Source organism: Leucopleurus acutus, assembly GCF_964270905.1.
Source record: "Leucopleurus acutus genome assembly, chromosome: 7".
Lineage (NCBI taxonomy): Eukaryota > Metazoa > Chordata > Mammalia > Artiodactyla > Delphinidae > Leucopleurus > Leucopleurus acutus.
Genome location: NC_139150.1, coordinates 109,124,560 through 109,145,276, shown reverse-complemented (window position 1 = coordinate 109,145,276; position 20,717 = coordinate 109,124,560). Strand labels below are relative to the sequence as shown.

The 20,717-nt window shown below is 41.3% G+C and overlaps 1 protein-coding gene across 1 annotated transcript; it reads right to left on the bottom strand.

Annotated features, from left to right (window-relative positions):
• Window positions 1-550: 550 nt before the first annotated feature.
• LOC309963850 (peptidyl-prolyl cis-trans isomerase FKBP4-like) lies at window positions 551-17,485 on the bottom strand (the record flags this gene model as incomplete). Its single annotated transcript, XM_082842370.1, is given in 3 exon segments — window positions 551-1,243; window positions 1,247-2,173; window positions 17,390-17,485. Coding segments are annotated over 3 exon segments (1,716 nt in total).
• Between the last annotated feature and the right edge of the window lie 3,232 nt (window positions 17,486-20,717).

Sequence of the window (20,717 nt, the reverse complement as noted above, 5' to 3'; positions counted from 1 at the left end):
TGACATTATATCCTTCTCAGGGCATCATATCAAGAGGCACTCGATGTCATTTGTTCCATTATTGGTGGTGTTGGCTGCAATCATATGGCTGTGATGGTTCTGCCAGGTTTCTCCACCGTCAAGTCACTATTTCCTCCTCGGCTAATTAATACATAATTTGAAAATAAATATTTTAAGGCAATGTAAATATGCTTTATTCCCCAAACTTTCACCTACTCTAAGCATTCGTCGATAGCTTCTGCTTAAATCAATTTTTATTATAATGGTTGCAAAATGGTGATTTTTCTATCGTTCCTCCCACATTTACCAGTTGATATTCTAAAGGAGTAAGACTTCCTCCCCCACCTCCCATTTGTTTAGTTTTAATTAATTAATTAATATATATATGGATTCATGGACTCTTACTGAATTCAATGTATACACTGAATCTGTTACCATCAACATCAGGTTTCTTTCTTCAGTATTTTCACACTTAAGGATACACGTTCTTTCTTTGGGGGCGCCTTTTTTGGTTTTTAGAAAAATAAAGGTCTAATTCACTCAAAATTCTTCAGTTTTTACAGAACCAACAGGGTGGAGTAGGGTAGGGAGAAGCGGGGCAGGCAGCCGGGAGCCGGGCTGGGAAAGGCCACACTTCTGCCTCCACCTGAGGCTGGCCCCCTGCCACATGGTTCTTCTGCCCGTCCTTCACCTCCGTGTCAACAGGCTGGTCTCCTGCAGCGATCATGGCCTTGGCCTTGCTCTCCTCCCCAGCTAGCCTCTCAAATATGTTGTCATAGAGCTTCTTCTCCCATTCGAGCTCCTTGCGGATCCGCTGCTGGGCCTTGGCAGCTCTGTGGTTGGGGTAGAGCTGCAGGACCTTCTGGAAGTCAGCCCGTGCCAAGTCAAAGTCGTTCACCTCCAGGTGGGCCTCTCCCTGGTGGAAGAGGTCCTTCTCATGGTTGCCGTCCGGTTCCAGGGCCTTGTTACAATTTTCAGCGGCAGCAGAGAAGGCTTGCAGCTTCAGATGACACATGGCCAGGTTGAGGTGCGAGGCCAGCCGAAGGGCCTGTGTCTTCTGTGCGTCCTCATTAGAGAAAGCCGACTCAAATTCCAGCCAGGACACGATCTCGTACCGCAGCAGAGCTTGTTTGTACTTGCCTTCCTGGAAGTCCACGGTACCCTGCTCCTTCACTGTGGTGCTCTGCTCCAGCTTCTCTGAACTCATCTCCTGGGACTCCCTGGCCTTCCCCAAACTCTTGAGTTATACTTCATACTTCAGCTCAGCATTTGGGGGGATCTGGAACTTTTCCTTCCCAACACTGCCAAAAGCATAGCTGGGCTTGAGATACACAATGGGATGTTCTCCTTTTTCCTTGCGCTGAATGACTTTCTCCACCCCACAAGGCAGGTCCACACACTTGGCCTCGCCGACCTCCCGGCGGTAAAAGATCTGGTCTCTGGAGTACCTTCCAGTGCAATCTCCCCGATGGCGCCACTCCACCTGGAACACAAGCGTGGCCTTGGGAGGGATCTCGGGAGGGCTGCCCGCCGAACCGTAGGCGTATTCTGGCTTGCGGGGGATGTGGCACACTTCCCCCTCCTTCATGGTCGCTACAGCAATATCCCAAGCCTTGACGACTTCCCCTTTCCCCAAGTCGAAGGATAATCTGTCCTTACGGTCCAGGCTGGAGTCGAACTTGCTGCCATCGAACAGCCAGCCCGTGTAGTGGACAGAGACTCGGTCCCCGATCATGGGCATCCCTGTGCCTGTGCCCTCTCGCTTGAGGACCTGAAGCACGCCCTCATCCTGCTTGGGGCTGATGTCCTCCCCCTCAAGGGACAGCGGCGCCGACTGAGCCCCACTCTCAGAAGCCTTCGTCCCCGAGGCGGTCTTCGCGCCGTTTCCCGGGCAGCGGGCGCAGGAGGCGGGTCTTAGGCGGCCCGGGCAGTGATTGGTCCCACCGCCGCGGAGGGGGCGGGGGGAAGAGGCTAGGAGGAGCCGGCCTGCGGCGAGGGACGCGGGTTGGGGAGAACTTTCTAGAGACGGCGGCTGGTTCGGGCTTTGGCGTTCCTTTCTGCGAAAGGTGGTTTCTCGTTCGTTCCTCCCGCCCTCCGCCTGGCCCCGCCCCGGTCCTGGGACCCTGGGAATCCCGGGCCAGCCCTCGCCCCCGCCGCCGCGTCCCCAGCCCGTCTCCCCGGGAGTGGTTTTACCTCAATCTTATCTTTCTTGTGCATTTTTTTCAGAACCCCTTTGCTCTCTGTGAAGTTGACTCTCCTGGAATTTGGTGCTTCTTTTCCTACTTACAGGTAACCTTCAGTGTATAAGATTGTCTGTCTTCTAGTTATGCCAGAGGTGTGTTTTGTGTGGTGTTATTTATTCTTCTTGTCGTTTGGAGGTTGTCTGAAGAGATTTTGCATAGGCAACTGCCATTGCCCCAACTGCCCAGGACTCTTGGATGCAAAGACTTTTAAAAGCTGTCATTGAATTTCCTGTGATGAAGAGGAATTGTCTTTTGCATAAAATGATAAAACTTGAGAAGCTATTTTTTAGTATAATGTGAAAACTTAATGGCATGGATCATAAGAAAATACAAAGAGGGAGAGGCAGTATTCTCTCAAAAAATAAAGAACAGATGTTAGGAAAAGAATGGTGAAAAGAGTGAGAGAATTGAGGAGAAAGGAACAGAGAAATGGCCCAGTAGCATGACAGACGGCCATGGAGGAAAATGGACAGTGAGACAGTGTTGAAGGCAGGTCAAAGGATTATAAAGATTGAGGATGTTTAATATTAAATGATAACTTTTTTGAAGCCACATAAATACACTTCTGTCATTGCAAATTATAAGTTAAACATATTACAATGGGTCAGAGTTTGTAGGGGTGTTGAAGCGAAAGCTGTTGCTTTCTGTGTCTCGGTTTGTCACAGAGCAGGGGACAGAGAATAGTTATAGGGGATCAAATGCCAATGACATCAACAGTCCAGGGAGGCAGGTAGGCAAATCCAGAGTAACCGTGAAGGTATTAACACTGGGGAGTTCTCAGAAATCTTGTTGAGGGCACTAGATTCTCACAGAACACGGGATACACGGCTTGACACAATTTTGCCTGACTTTCAAAGGTTGAGATGTCCTCAATAAACATATTTATCACACTGTGAGGTTTGCTTCTATAATCGACATTGTAGAGCATCTCTTTATGAAGTCAACACCTATCTATGATGTGTCAACCCCATGCCAGGTACATTCTCAGAAATGGAAATACGATAAGAAACAGAGTGAGTACAAATCCTGTCCTCATGAAACTTTTGTTATAGTGGAGGAGACATACAGTAGACAAGACAAACAAATAAAATGTGTATCATGTTATATTTGATGGCTCTAAGAGCTAGGGAGAGAAATAATGCATGGAAGGAAATGTGAGGGATAAATGTGACATTTTAAGCAGGGTGGCCCCCAGGAAAGCTCACATTGAGGGAATGTGAGTTTTGAGTGAAAAAAGAAAGACATGAGATAGTTAGCCACATGTGTATCTGAGGTATATATGGTAGAGGGAATGTCAAGTGCAAAGGCCCTGGGGTGGGAGTGTGCCTGTAAATTAGGGGAATGTTAAATAGGCCAATGTGCCATGAACAGAATGAATTAGAGGAAAGAATTAGGACACGAAGTCTGAAAGGTAACGGGGACCAGATCATGTAGGGCCTTATAAGTCCTAGTAAGGACTCTGGCTTATGTTCTGCTTGAGACGGAAAGTCTCAAACCTTTATAGGGAAGGTTTTGAGCAAAGGAGTGACATGATATGATGTACATCTATCAGGATTGTCCTGGCTGCTCTTTTGAGACTAGAGTGTGTTTTGGAGCTGGGGAGGGGGCGGTAAAGTTGACCAAGTGCAGGACTAGGGAGACCATCAGCAGGTTATTGCAATAATTCAGTAAAGAGATGATGGTGGCCTGGGCCAGTGCCGTGGTAGTTCGGAGTCTCAGATTCTAGACATATATTGAAAAAGGAGCTAACGGGCTTCACATGGGGGGTGTAACAGAAAGAGAGGTGTCCAAGAGGACCTCAGGAATTTTGGCCGAGTAAGCGAAAAAATGATGAATTCCTTTACTGAAATGGGGAGACTGTATGAGGAGCTATTTGGGGAGGGATTATCAGGAACTCAGATCTGCACAAGTGTGGTTTGAGATGCCTGCTGGACCTCGTAAAGGAAGTGTCAGGAAGTTAGGTGTGGGTTTGGGTGTGTGGGTTTGTGGTTCAGCATGTAGGTGGTATTTTTAGGCAGGGAACTGGTTAGGACCACTTAGGGAGAGAATGTGGATAGGAAAGGGAAGAGGACTAAAGAGGGCTGTGAGACACTCTAATATGTAAAGGTTGAGGAAATAAGAGAGAACCAAAATGGCATCATGGTATCCTGAAAGTCAAGAGGAGTTTGTTTCAGCTGACTCTAGTTATAGAATCCAGTGGGGCAAGGATTCACCATGAGGCCTGGCTTTTTCACCATGAGGACTGCTTCAGATCAGGGTGCAGCAACATTTTCAAGCAAGAGAACATCTTTTTTAAAATTTATTTATTTATTTGGCTGTGCTGGGTCTTAGTTGCGGCACGTGGGGTCCTCTTTGCCTCGTGTGGGATCTTTAGTTGTGGCATGCAGGATCTGGTTCCCTGCCCAGGGATCAAACCTGGGCCGCCTGTATTGGGAGCAGGGAGTCCTAACCACTGGACCACCAGAGAAGTCCCGTGAGAAGAACATCTTTATAACACAAAGGTCTAAATTTCGATTCCATGGACAAAAGGAGGCTCATTGGGTGGTTGGAGTTTCAGGGAGCACACAGGACTCCGAATTCTGTATAATCCCATTTCAGTTCTCTAGTGCTCAGTTAATCCTGACCCATGTGTTTTATTATGTATGGTTAGGAATATGGACTATGGAATCAGTCTGATTGCTTTAACCGTAGCTCCACCATTACCAGCTATTTGACCTATGGCAATTTACTTAAATTCTCTTTGCCTTTGTTTCCTAATCTGTGAAACAGAGAAGACAATAATACTTAAAAGGATTCTACTGAATGTTAAATATGATGATACAAATATAGCACTTAGCACAGTGCCCTGAACATAGGATTTTCTAAGTGTCAGCCATGACGATCTTTTTTTTTTTTTCCAGTTTGTTTATTTATTTATTTATGGCTGTGTTGGGTCTTCATTGCTGCGCACGGGCTTTCTCCAGTTCCAGCGAACGGGGGCTACTCTGCATTGTGGTGCGCGGGCTTCTCATTGTGGTGGCTTCTCTTGCTGAGGATCACGGTCTCTAGGGCACACGGGCTTCAGTAGTTGTGGCTTGCGGGCCCTAGAGCACAGGCTCAGTAGTTGTGGCAGACGGGCTTAGTTGCTCTGCTGCATGTGGGATCTTCCTGGACCAGGACTCGAACCCATGTCCCCTGCATTGGCAGGCAGATTCTTAACCACTGTGCCACCAGGGAAGCCCAGCCATGACAATCTTTATGAGACTTGGCTGAGGGAATTCAACTGATATTATGATCTGACAGCCCACAGGATAAATCTTTGGCCACTACAGCCCTGCAGCTGCCTGAGCTAAAGAATCATTTTGAATGGTTTTAGAAAGTCCCTGGGTTTCTGAATGTCTTTGAGGTGAGCCAAGAATTTAGGCTTTTAAACTCTTGGGTGAATGGATATTTTTCTGTTTACATTCTATTTCAGAATTGAAAAGGGTTATGATTTTTTTTCATTATAGGAGTGATATAGTTTATTGTAAAAAAAATTTATCACTACAGATACATGTAAGTAGAAAGGAAAAATAATACAAAAGCTCTTTACCCTGAGCTAACACTGACATTGGTGAATACCCTGTCATGCATCTCTGTGTATATCCATGAAGCTTTGTGGGTCTGCCTCTTGCTGGGGGCCCCCAAAACTCCATGCCCGGTTCTCTCATCTTCAAGTCTCAGCTTCTCCTCTGGAACAACAGGATCCAAGTCCTGTTTCAGAATCCTTTTCTCTTCAATAAACTGTCTAGTGACAATAGATTAACCCTTCTCACCCTCGGTCTTTGTAGTCTGCATGCATTTCATGGATTCTATGGGCTGAGCAATTCGATCCCCCAAAGCCTTACCCCAGGAGGTACTTCATCCTAGAACACCACAGGCTTACAGATTTTCCTCCTAACAACTGTTTGTTTATAACTTTTTTTTATACCATCTCTTAAAAAGTTTACCTCTTTGTGAATGACTCCTTTCTTTTTTAGTGCAATGACTATTTTTCCCCCAAATGTGCTAAAGATATATACTACAAGAAGGAATATTTCCACAGTATATTTTCAAAGATATACTCATCCATAGACTGACACAACAGTTGAGTGTCTGAGAATATTGTATAGAATATTATATAGAACAACATTTAGATGAATTCAGAATTGTTCTTTGTGAACATACGCCAAGGGAAAGGGGGTGACTCATGAGTCTGTTCTGTGCAGGTGCTGTTTCTGTTCTTTAAAGAACTCTCATGCACAAAATTTTGGTGTTCTAAAAGTGGTTTCTATGGTATAAGATAATTTTGCAGTGCAGTTTGACATTGACAACTAGTGAATAAAATGGCGCAAAAGAAGAGTGTCCCTTCCAAAGAATGGCTGCCTCAAACCCTTCCTCCACTACTTGCCATCCGCGTCCTAGTCTGCACTTCCTTCTGTGGTGAGGATACCTAAATCTTCATTGCACTAATTTTTAAATAAACTACTATCAGTTTTTATCATTATGTAAACTTGTTTTCATTGTGCAATTGATACATCTTTCTATCAAGTGAAAATTGTTTGGGTGTCTTCGTTTGGGATGAAATAAATCATAATTTGTTCCATTGAAATTCATAACAACTAAAAAAATTTAAGGGCTTTATATTTAGCGGCGAAGTTTTCAGGAATGAATTGAAGCTATCAAGAAAGGTATAGATGCATTTATTTAGCTGTTTCACCACTGTTTCCCATGGGCTGCCAGATTCCCATTCAGGAATATTAAGGAGACTGCCTCTCTATATTCTCCCCTCAGTTGGATAGTAAATCCTAGATTCCCCACGTTTTCATTTCTTGAACCCCTCTTCCTATTATTCATATCTGTATTAGGATTTTTTGCTCATAAGAGAAATCAAATCTCTGTGTTATGGCAAAACTGGGACTTTCTGGAATAATGCAAGGGGTTCAGAGAATTGAAGAGAGCCTGACAGATGGAATCAAAGCTGCAGGTGAGTCTGTTTTGGAATTACAGACCAGAGCTTCTGGGACCACGGCCACTGCTTGGTTGTGGCTGGTGCCATTGGGTCTAATTTTTGCACCATGAATCCTAATCATCCCTTACTCATTGTCTCATTTGGTCCAAATTAAAACTAGTAGGTAAGACAGTCCACTGATTGGGACCCTTGTGCCTGGGTCCCAGTCATCAGTGTGTGAAGTGTCTTCTCCCCTTTGGATTCTGTAGTGGGAGGTTGGGTACCACCTCTTTTCACTATTGTAGCCATGGGGGCTTCTCCTGAAAGAGAAGAGATTTTACTTCTTCAAATCTTCACTCTCAATTCTGGGTCTTTGTACACACACTACACTATCTACTTTAAGCATCTTCTTCCTTCGCCTAAAGTCTATTATTTTTCATTCTTAGTTGGCACTTCCTTCTGGAAGAATAAGGCCCCAGTCTTAGCATTTGTCACCAGGTAATTGTCTACTTGTATTTCTCACGTGACTGCACGTTGCCCGGAAGTGTGGTTTGCATTTTTGCTTGTCCAGCACTGTATTCTCTGTGAACAGCAGTGTCGAACACATATTTCTGTTTATATTTGTTCCATAAATGAATAAAATGTTTATTAAGACCTTGGAGAGATAAATTGGAATAGTAAAAACTTCCAGTTCTTTCTCTGGATTAAGTGTGATTACCTCGATTAGGAAACTTGTAAGGAAAGGAAACCCTAACTGTGAATATCGTCTCTAAATCCGTTTGCAACTGACTTTCCCCATGTCTTTCTTAAGCTCATACACTGATTTTCATTGTGAAATATCCCGTTTTTCCAGTTTAATATCTTTTGGTCCAAAAGATCCCCAATGCAGAGCAAAAATATCTATTACTAGCATGAAGCCAAGTTCACAATTTAAATAATTATATGTATTCAACAGAGTTTCTCAAAGAACTTTCTCAGAAATTGCAATTCAAGAGATGAAAAATATTTTTATAAGCTGACACATTTAATTATCATTTTAGATAAATCTATTTTGGAGTTTGATATTTTTGTATTTATTTCACCAGTATGATCCAGACTCAATGTGTTTACTGGCAACAGAGTCCAGGGATTATACTCCCACATTGAAACAATAATCATATTGCAACGTCAGTGCTCTTCATAATGCATTTCCGTCAGCATTTATTTGGCACCAAGTATGCACCAGCTACTAGAAATAGAAAAATCTCTGGGACATTAGGAATGCTAAGTAGCCTTGCTTTGGGATGAATAAAATAGGGTGTGGTCTGCCCTTCAGTGGGGTGAATCTAGAGTGGGGTAATGTGACACTGGGTCATCTTTTGGGGTCTCAGTAAAAATGGTGCCAGTCACACCCCAGCATGGGACGTTGATGGCCACTTTTGTGGGGAGATGGTATGAGAAGGAAGCAGAAGCGGCAGCAGCAGGGATAAGGCATCTCAGCTTCAGGTGCCTGCCCATGAGAGTCCGGAGCCAAAGGAGGAGGGGAGGGTCCAGCAGCAGAGATGGATGGCTCTCATAGGAGAACATCGGGGCACAGCTTGAGACTTTAAGTAAGTGTAGTGTCTTATTCACATTTCCAGTGAACATGAGAATCAGGGCGAACTTACTTGTACCAAACTTGTTACTTCACAGTTGAAACACAAGGTTGTAAGGCTCTGCAAAACACAAGTTATTATTGTTGTTTTCTGAGGACACTTCCCCCTGAAGTTATATGCTTTCGATTATATGCCATAGATATTCTTTAATTCTATGATTTTATTTATTATTTAAAAAAATTTTTAATAGATCTTTATTGGAGTATAATTGCTTCACATTACTGTGTTAGTTTCTGTTGCACAACAAAGTGAATCAGCCATATATGTATACGCATGTCCCCATATCCCCTCCCTCTTGCATCTCCCTCCCACCCTCCCTATCGCACCCCTCTAGGTCATTGCAAAGCACTGAGCCGATCTCCCTATGCTATGCTGCTGCCTCCCACCAGCCAACTATTTTTTACATTCCGTACTGTATATATGTTGATGCTACTCTCACTTCGCCCCACCTTTGACCTCCAACCCCATGTCCTCAAGTTCATTCTCTATGTCTGCCTCTATATTCCTGCCCTGCCACTAGGTTCATCAGTACCATTTTTTTTTTAAGATTCCATATATATGCGTTAGCATATGGTATTTGTTTTTCTCTTTCTGACTTACTTCACTCTGTATGACAGACTCTAGGTCCATCCACCTCACTACAAATAACTCAATTTCGTATCTTTTTATGACTGAGTAATATTCCATTGTATATATGTGCCACATCTTCTTTATCCATTCATCTGTCAGTGGACACTTAGGTTGTTTCCATGTCCTGGCTATTGTAAATAGTGCTGCAATGAACATTGTGGTACATGTCTCTTTTTGAATTATGGTTTTCTCAGGGTATACGCCCAGTAGTGGGATTGCTGAGTCATGTGGTAGTTTTATTTTTAGTTTTTTAAGGAACCTCCATACTGTTTTCCATAGTGGTTGTATCAATTTACATTCTCACCAACAGTGCAAGAGGGTTCCCTTTTCACCACACCCTCTCCAGTATTTATTGTTTATAGATTTTTTGCTGATGGCCATTCTGACTGGTGTGAGGTGATACCTCACTGTAGTTTTGATTTGCGTTTCTCTAATAATTAGTGATGTTGAACATCTTGTCATGTGCCTCTTGGCCATCTGTATGTCTTTCTATGTGAAACGTCTATTTAGGTCTTCCACCCATTTTTTAACTGGATTGTTTGTTTTTTTGATATTGAGCTCCATGAGTTGATTGTATATTTTGGAGATTAATCCTTTGTCTGTTGTTTCATTAGCAAATATTTTCTCCCATTCTGAGGGCTGTCCTTCTGTCTTGTTTATGGTTTCCTTTGCTGTGCAAAAGCTTTGAAGTTTCATTAGGTCCCATTTGTTTATTTTTGTTTTTATTTCCATTTCTCTAGGAGGTGGGTCAAAAAGGATCTTGCTGTGATTTATGTCATGGAGTGTTCTGCCTATGTTTTCCTCTAAGAGTTTGATAGTGTCTGGCCTTACATTTAGGTCTTTAATCCATTTAGAGTTTATTTTTGTGCATGGTGTTAGGGAGTGTTCTAATTTCATTCTTTTACATGTAGCTGTTCAGTTTTCCCAGCAGCACTTATTGAAGAGGCTGTCTTTTCTCCATTGTGTAGTCTTGCCTCCTCTCTCATAAATTAGGTGCCCATATGTGCGTGGGTTTATCGCTGGGCATTCTATCCTGTACCATTGATCTATATTTCTGTTTTTGTGCCAGTACCATACTGTCATGATTACTGTAGCTTTGTGGTATAGTTTGGAGTCGGGAAGCCTGATTCCTCCAACTCTGTTTTTTTTCCTCAAGATTGCTTTGGCTATTCAGGGTCTTTCGTGTTTCCATACGAATTGTAAAATTTTTTGTTCTAATTCTGTGAAGAATGCCATTGGTAATTTGATAGGGATTGCATTGAGTCTATAGATTGTTTTGGGTGGTATAGTCATTTTCAAAATATTGATTCTTCCAATCCAAGAACATGGTACATTTCTCCAACCGTTTTTGTCATCTTTGATTTCTTTCATCAGTGTTTTATAGTTTTCTGTGTACAAGTCTTTCACCTCCTTAGGCAGGTTTATTCCTAGGTATTTTATTCTTTTTGTTGCGATGGTAAGTGGGAGTGTTTCCTTAATTTCTCTTTCTGATTTTTCATCATTAGTGTATAGGAATGCCAGAGATTTCTGTGCATTAATTTTGTATCCTGCAACCTTACCAAATTCATTGATTAGTTCTAGTAGTTTTCTGGTGGCATCTTTAGTATCATGTCATCAGCAAACAGTTACAGTTTTACTTCTTCTTTTCCAATTTGCATTCCTTTTATTTCTTTTTCTTCTCTGATTGCTGTGGCTAGGGCTTCTAAAACTATGTTGAATAAGAGTGGTGAGAGTGGACATCCTTGTCTTGTTCCTGATCTTAGTGGAAATGCTTTCAGTTTTTCACCATGGAGTATGATGCTTGCTGGGGGTTTGTCATATATAGCCTTTATTATTTTGAGGTAGGTTCCCTCTATGCCCATTTTCTGGAGAGTTTTTATCATAAATTGGTATTGAATTTTGTCAAAAGCTTTTTCTGCATCTATTGAGATGATCATATGATTTTTATTACTTAATTTGTTAATGTGGTATATCACATTGATTGATTTGCATACATTGAAGAATCCTTGCATCCCTGGGATAATTCCCACTTGATCACAGTGTATGATCCTTTCAATGTGCTGTTGGATTCTGTTTGCTAGTATTTTGTTCAGGATTTTTGCATCTGTGGTCATCAGTGATACTGGTCTATAATTATCTTTTTTTGTGATATCTTTTTCTGGTTTTGGTATCAGGGTGATGGTGGCTTCATAGAATGAATTTGGGAGTGTTTCTCCCTGTGCAATTTTTTGGAAGAGTTTGAGAAAGATTGATGTTAGCTCTTCTCTAAATATTTCATAGAATTTGCCTGTGAAGCCATCTGGCCCTGGACTTTTGTTTTGTTGGAAGATTTTTAATTACGGTTTCAATTTCATTACTTGTGATATGTCTGTTTATATTTTCCAATTCTTCCTGGTTCAGTCTTGGAAAATTGTACCTTTCCAAGAATTTGTCCATTTCTTCGTGGTTGTCCATTTTATTGGCATATAGTTATTTGTAGTAGTCTCTTATAATCCTTTGTATTTCTGCAGTGTCAGTTGTGATTTCTGCTTTTTCATTTCTAATTTTATTGATTTGCATTCTCTCCTTTTTTTTCTTGATGAATCTGGCTAAGGGTTTATCAACTTTGTTTATCTTCTCAAAGAACCAGCTTTTAGTTTTATTGATCTTTGCTGTTGTTTTCTTCGTTTCTACTTCATTTATTTCTGCTCTGATCTTTATGATTTCTTTCCTTCTACTGACTTTGGGTTTTCTTTGTTCTTCTTTCTCTAGTTGTTTCAAGTGTAGGGTTAGATTGTTTATTTGAGATACTTCTTGTTTCTTGAGGTGAGATTGAATTGCTGTAAACTTCCCTCTTAAAACTGCTTTTGCTGCATCCCATAGGTTTTGGGTCATCATGTTTTCATTGTCATTTGTTTCTATGTTTTTTTTTAATTTCTTCTTTGATTTTTTCAGTGATCTCTTGGTTATTTATAGCACACTGTTTAGCCTTCCTGTGTACGTGTTTTTTACAGTTTTTTTCCTGTAATTTATTTCCAATCTTATAGCATTGTGGTCAGAAAAGATGCTGGATATGATTTCAATTTTCTTAAATTTTCCAAGGCTTGATTTCTGACCTAAGATGCGATCTATCCTGGAGAATGTTCCATGTGCACTTGAGAAGAAAGTGTATTCTGCCACTTCTGGGTGGAATGTTCTATAAATATCAGTTAGATCTATCTGGTCTCGTCTATTGTGTCATTTAAAGCTTGTGTTTCCTTATTTATTTTCTGTTTGGATGATCTGTCCATTGATGTAAGTGGGGTGGTAAAGTCCCCTACTATTATTGTATTACTGTTGATTTCTCCTTTCAATGGTTGTTAGCATTTGCCTTATGTATTGAGGTACTCCTATGTTGGGTCCATAAAAATTTATAATTGTTATATCTTCTTCTTGGATTGATCCTTTGATCATTATGTAGTGTCCCTCCTTATCTCTTGTAACAGTCTTTATTTTAAAGTCTATTTTATCTGATACGAGTATTGCTACTTCAGCTTTGTTTTGATTTCCATTTGCATGGAATATCTTTTTCCATCCCTTCACTTTCAGTCTGTATGAGTCCCTAGATCTGAAGTGAGTCTCTTGTAGACAGCATATATATGGGTCTTGTTTTTGTATCCATTCAGCCAGTCTATGTCTTTTGTTTGGGGCATTTAATCCATTTACATTCAAGGTTATTATTGATATGTATGTTCCTATTACCATTTTCTTAGTTGTTTTGGGTTGGGTTTTGTGGGTCTTTTTCTTCTCTTGTGTTTCCTGCTTAGAGAAGTTTCTTTAGCATTTGTTTTAAAGCTGTTTTGGTGGTGCTGAATTCTCTTAGCTTTTGCTTGTCTGAAAAGCTTTTGACTTCTTCATCGAATCTGAATGAGATCCTTGCTGGGTAGAGTAATCTTGGTTGTAGATTTTTCTCTTTCATCACCTTAAGTATATCCTGCCACTCCCTTCTGGCCCGCAGAGTTTCCGCTGAAAAATCAGCTCATAACCTTATGGGGATTCCTCTGTATGTTATTTTTTGTTTTTCCCTTGCTGCTTTTAATATTTTTTCTTTGAATTTAATTTTTGTTAGTTTGATTAATATGTGTCTTGGTGTGTTTTTCCTAGGGTTTATCCTGCATGGGACTCTCTGTGCTTCCTGGACTTGGGTGACTATTTCCTTTCCCATGTTAGGGAAGTTTTCCACTATAATCTCTTCACATGTTTTCACAGACCCTTTCTTTTTCTCTTCTTCTTGTGGGACCCCTATAATTCAAATGTTGGTGCATTTTGTGTTGTCCCAGAGGTCTCTGACACTGTCTTCAATTCTTTTCATTCTTTTTTCTTTATTCTGCTCCTTGGCAGTTATTTCCACCATTTTGTCTTCCAGCTCACTTATTCGTTCTTCTGCTTCAGTTATTCTGTTATTGATTCCTTCTAGTGTATTTTTCATTTGAGTTATTGTGTTGTTCATCTCTGTTTGTTTGTTCTCTAGTTCTTCTAGTTCTTTGTTGAACATTTCTTGTATTTTTCTCAATCAGTGCCTCCATTCTATTTCCGAGATTCTGGATCACCTTTACTATCATTACTCTGAGTTCTTTTTCAGGTAGGTTGCCTATTTCCTCTTCATTTATTTGGTGGTGTGGGTTTTTACTTGCTCCTTCATCTGTGACATACTTTTTTGCCATCTCATTTTTTTTTTTTTTTTTAACGAGTGGGATTGTGTTCCTGTCTTACTGGTTATTTGGCCTGAGGCTTCCAACACTAGAGTTTGTAGGCTATTGGGTAGAGCTGGGTCTTGGTGCTGAGATGAGGAACTCCATGAGACCTCACTCCGATGACTATTCACTGGGGCCTGAGGTTCTCTGTTAGTCCAGTGATTCAAACTAGGAGCTCCCACTGCAGGAGCTTCAGCCTGACCCCGAGCTCCTTAATCCTGCAAGCCATGTGAGGTGGCCAAAAACAAATTTTTTTTTATTATAAAAAATAAAATTAGACTAGGAAACTAACAGATATATTAAAAGGATAAAACTAAAAATATAGATGGATGAACAACCAGAGAGTACATCAGTACCACAACAGTAAAAAAGAGGAGGTGGGAAAAGAAAGAAAAAAAAAGGGGGGGCAATGCCTTGACTGTGGAGGGCGGGGCCTAAGTAAGGAGCGAGTTTTGGGTGGTGGGCGGGGCCAATGCTCAGGACCCACAGGGCTGGAAAAGGCCCTGCGGGCTGTGGGGAGTGAGGCTTAAGCTCAAGGGACAGAAGAGGGCCAGGTGTGCCCCCCACTCCTGGTCTCAGAGGGCAGGGGACCTCACCTGGGAGCCCAGTAGGCTTCCTGGGCTCTAGTGGTGGGACAAACACCCTCCTCTCCTCTCCTGCTCCTCTCGTCTGGAGTCTGGAGGGCCCCTCCCGCCTGCCTCTCCTGATCTTCCTGGCCTCCTTCCTATGTCCCCAGGACCAACGTGGCCGGGGGTGGGGGGGTGGGAGGGCCTTGGAGGGCAGGGGATCAGCCTGGGAGCTCAGCAGGCTGATTTTTTTTTTTTAATAGAAAACATCCTTAGATCCTTGCTCTTCCCCGTGCCCAAGTGGGTGGGGCAGTCGCCCTCTGCTCCTCTCTGGCTGCTCTCGGAGGGCCCCTCCCACCTACCTCTCCTGATCTTCCTGGCCTCACAGGCAGTGATCCTGTCTGGCCTCTACTTCTTCTCCCCGCTCAGTCCCCATACGTCCTACTGGTTCACTTTGGGGTTCCTCCCGTCTCCTTGGGTGTTAGAGTTCCCCACCAGCGGCCAGCAGGCGCCCTAGTTATGGGGAGACGCTAAGTCCATGTCTTCCCACACTGCCATCTTGACTCTGCCTCTAATTTATTTATTTTTATTGAAATATAGTTGATTTACAATGTTCCGTGTCAGGTGTACAGAAATATGCTATAGATATTATCTTACTGATTCTTGCAATAGTCCAAAGTGGTTGGAATTGGCCAGAAATAATTGTTTTTACTTCGCAGATGAACTGATGCAGACAAAATCTTTATATCCAGTCCTGCAATAATCAGTCAACCAATCCAGGAACAAAGCCAAGTCTCTCCAACTTCTGACCTTACTTTCTCTTGACCATGACCCTCCAGCCTTGGAGGGGAGAAGTGTGGACAGAAGTCCAAAATCATGATTGTTTGTGGTTATTTAAATTCCCAGTAGGGCCCACAGGGCAGATTCGGACAGTTGCTAATCAGGGAAGGGAAGGGATGCAGAGACAAGGGAGGAGGAGCCAAGAGACAATAGCGCAGCCCTGGGGCAGGTCCCGGTTCTGCCTGAGGTCTATATGTAACAATATCCTTGAGCTCTTTATGGAACTAAAACCCCCAACAAATGGAAGATGTTAGCATTCTTCAACCAGATTAAAGGAAGCACAGAAACTCATCAGACCGCCTGAGGTGAGATTAAAGGAGTGCAGGCCCTTCACACACCCTGATCCTTATCAACACCCCATCCTTGAACCATTGCTATAAAACTCCTCACCAGATTCCTCCAGGTTGAGACACACAGTTTTGAGGGTCCTGAGCCTGCTGTGTCCCCCTTTTCCTGGTGAAGAAACAAAGCTATTCTTCGCTACTCCACCCACTAAATAAATAAATAAATAAATTCCCAGTAGGTAGTAGGAACGTGTGGGGTCATGAGTTAGTGAGGAAGTTGCATTTTCACGGTGTCTCTGCTGCCCTTTTGCTGGGTGACTTCTGTTTCAGCCTCTCTGGGTTTCATTTCTTCCTTTGCAGGTAAGATGCTTGGGCCAGATCAGAGATGGCTCACCTGAGGTCCATGGATCCCTCCCTTCCCACCCTAGCAGTTGCATCATTTATGAAGAGCTTTCAGGGAGTTGACAAATCTAAACTTCTGTATGACAGACATGTGGAACTGCTTAGAAAAATGCAGTTTTCTAAGCAGAGAGTTGAGAGATAATATCAGATTTCCAAAGAAGTCTGTGATCAAAAATGACTGACAACAAACAAATTAACAAAATTAGAATACATAATTTCAAAGGCCCTAACTGAGTTGAATACCTATGTATATAATCCTAGTATTCTAGGATTAAATGTCACATATATTAAGAAAAGCCTTTTCCCAGTGTAATTTCCAAGCACAAATAGTTATAGGATTTCAAAACAAATAGCTTCAAAGCCAATCTGTGAATAAATATGAGAGGGGAGCCCATGATATCACTATATCTGAATGTGTCTGGAATTCTAATACATTTAAGTCTCTTCATTTGTTCTTATTTCACGTAATAAGCCTACATGTCCTTTGTGAGAACTCCTGAGGAATGGTTGAATCATTTGTTTTGCAGACATGTGGGTGCTCTCACTTCTCACAATATGTTAATGCTTTTTTAAAAAAATGTTCCTGAGAAGACAGATTTGCTTGGGATCCCAATATGTAAAGCTCGTGTTTTTGGTTGCAAACTCAATTAAGTGCATCATGTTGAAATCATAAAATCATTTCAGGAGCTCTTTATCACTTTTTTGGGAAAAAAAAATATTCTGGCAGCAAATAAGGGAGTTTCCTTAAAGTTTCTGAATGCTTATATTATTCTCAGTGGGAATTTGCCAACAGGACACTTGGAACTTGTCTGTTTTTGGAAAGCTAGGGAATTCTTATCATTATGCACATGGGAAAATATAACAACTTGTTATTTGGAGGATGCAAGGAAATGAATGGTGGTCTAGCTGGTTGGTGGTCAGGGACAGGTTGAATGATTCCCGAGTTAATTTTTCTTTCAGCCCCAAGATGTCTTACATGCACATTGCAGTGCAAATGCCCTCAAAACTCTCTTTGTAGGTGACAACAGCAGTGACTATGACTGCATTACTGCAAAGGCTGAAACCATTGCTCCAAGGTCACGATATTCTGGTCTATTAGCAGCAGCTCCATCTCATATCACTGTTCTTACCTTCTCCTCCATCATCATGTCCAACTCATTCTTCATGCAGATATTTTCTAGATTTCTCTTTTTCCTTCCACAATCACAATCTAGTCTTAATTCCATTTCATCTCTACTACTCTTACTTCTCTAAATGCCCTACCATTTTTTCCCATAATCTTTCCTCCTGTGAGTTCAGTTACACTGAGCAGTAAGAATTATCTTCCTCATGCATTCTTGATCTGTTACCCACCTATCTATCTATCTACCTACCTACCTATTTCACGATCCTTTAATATTTATCAGTAAATACAAACAACCTGTAAGTAAGCCTTATTTTTTTCTGTATCACAGTAAATTTATCCAACATTTATGTTCTGTGAGGCGCTTGATAGTAAAAAGAGAAAGATGACAGAAATGAGCCTTTAACATTGCAAGGAATCACAGATTTGTAGATTAAATAGACATTAGACAATTATACTTTTCTTCTTAGCACTTGTCAAAATGATAAGTAATTGATTTAGTGTTCAGTTTTATCTCCCTCACTGGGGAATGGACGATGGCTGTCAGTTCAATCTTATTCCCACCACCTAGCACGATGCCTGACACATGATAGGGGGAGAACACATATTTGTTGAATTAATTACTGAATCATAGCTAGGACAATGTGGCACATTCAAGCTTCAGTGAAGACAGCTAGGGTCTATTTTCTGCTGCAGAGAGAGATCAGAGGATGTTCCACAAAAAGGACAGTGTCTGAGCTGAGACTTACAGAAATCAGTAGGAGTTGAGGAAAACAGGTAAGTTGTCTAGTACTGTGGCAAAGGATAAATATAGGAACTGTTAGGAGAGAGAACTGGAATGGACTCTTCTGTAGGTCAGCATTTCTGAAAATGTGTTCTGAGGACGCTGGTCCTGCCTGTTGTTCAGAGAAGATCGTTTTTCCATGGGCAGTAGTGAGCTGGTAAATGGTTAACAAGTGGCTTTCTTGGAAAAATTAAAAGTCTGATTCATAGCATTTATTGGGAAGAGATGCAGTGTAGTGCCCCATTGTATAGTATTTCTACCATATAGATAACAGACATCAATAACTTCAAGATCAGAACTGTATGGGAGGAAAAACACATTTCCCTCTACCTTATGAGCTTTACCACACAGATTAACAAGAGGAGAACACACAGAAGTTTATTAACATGGATACCTCAGGAATACATGGGAGATACTCAGGGAATAATGAGTCACTCCCCGAAATGGCTTAGCATTAGGTTTAAATGCCATCTCAGTAGGGAAAGGGGAGAGGGGATGTAGGCCTCTTAAGGGAGAGGAAATGATTGTTAGGAAAGATGAATGGGCCCTTAGAAGAATGGGTGGGAGGTATGAGAGTTTGTGACAAAGTTTGACTCGGTGTGGTGTTGACCTCTGTTCTCTCCTGTGAGAAGAGTCCCTCCTTCCTAGTTGATGAAGCTCCTGGGGAGGGTGGTCTGTGACAACTGAGTCCCTTTTGGAGGCCCTGTCTTTTGGCAAATAAGGGGAGTTCAGAGAAGACCTCTCCCTGCATTTGCTGTTTTTCGAGAGCCTACAGCTCAAAATAATCAACACACCAAAGAGGCGTATTTGGAGGTGCATATTCTCCCACCCTTCATAAGATAATCAGAAAGTGATGAATTTTGAGTATTCATTACCTTAGTTTTTAATATAATTTATTTACTTGTAATTTTATATGATTTAATTTTTATACTGGCTGCGTATAACAACTGACCTTCAAAATTCATGAAACTTCAACAGTAGGCTTTTTTAAAAAAATTGAAGTATGGTTGATTTACCGTGTTGTGTTAGTTTCAGGTGTATAGCAAAGTGATTCAGGTGTATATATTATATATATATATATATATACACACACACATACATACATACATATATATATATTCTTTTTCAGATTCTTTTCCATTATAGGTTATTACAAGATATTGAATTTAGTTCCCTGTGCTACACAGTAGGTCCTTGTTGATTATCTCTTTTATATATAGTAGTATGTATCTGGTAATCCCAAACTCCTAATTTATCCTCCCCTCCTTCCCCTTTGGTTACCATAAGTTTGTTTTCTGTGTTAACAGATGGCTTTTGTAAGCTAATAGCTAGCTCCAACATCCTGGTTAAGTATTCTTAATATACCATAGTTTCCTTTAAGAGATTCACCATGAATATTTGTTATAAAAAATATTTGACTTCTGAGAAACTTTGAATCAAAAACACATATCTATCTTAGTTTACCGATTGGACAATAAACTTATTTTTAGAGTAATAGGTACTAACAAGTCTCAGAACAAGAGTGACAGGGTGTCATGTATCTCGGGGGCATGCTGACTCATTGCCCAATTTGCTTATCTCTGTTACCAGAAATAGTGATAGAATTTACTGTTTCCTATTTTCCTTTTCCCTTTTTTCCTAATTCCTTATAAATGTGATGTATCCTCATTGGAATGCCTACTCCAGATCATATTCTACCTTCTCAACTTTCTGCTTGAGCCACATTTCTTCCAAGAAGTCTTTCGGTTTGTTTCCAGATAACTGTCTGCTAGTTGTAGTTTTGCCCATTACCCTGATTTTTAATTTTGGTCTTTTCTGCCTCCTACCTTTATAATTTCTACTTTTGTCCAACGGTTAATTATTTTTTCCCTATTGTACCATTTCTGTTGGATGTATGTAGCCGTCAACATAATGTACTTATAACATGGATTTGTGTTCATGTTTTTCTCACCTCTGGTAGTAGATCACCATCTCATAGAATGGACTCTGTACCTTCCGTATTTGTATAATTCTAACAATGCTTGGTGCAGAATTCCATCAAGAGTGTTTGCGCGTAATAGTATTTCTAACCTCCGAAACAAGTGATTATAGAGAAGCGGTTCTGACACCTTCAGAATGCTCAACTTTTGTTCCCAGCATACACAGGCTTGTTAACTAGAGCTGGAAGCCAGTTGGTAGCACCTGGAAAACAATTCTGAATCTACATAATGGTTAGCTAGAGCAGAGAGGGCTGGCTGTCACCCTCTTATTTGTCATCTGAACCTACCTCTGGAAGTGTGCCAGAAGAACAAACAAAAGAGCCTTTACTTTCCCATTTACTTTTTAATCTCTTCCTCCTCCCCAACCCTTTCTTCTGCTCCCCATTCTCCTTTTTTCCCTTCCCCTCTCCTCCCTACTTCTACTATTATTACTGCCACCCCCTTCTTTTTCTTCATTAATTTCAGGGTTACACTAAATAATTTTGCAATTCCAGTCATACTCTGGGAATTACAGAAATAGACCTGTCAACTTTAGAAATGTAAAGTGGAAAGACTTAAAAAATAAAACTGAA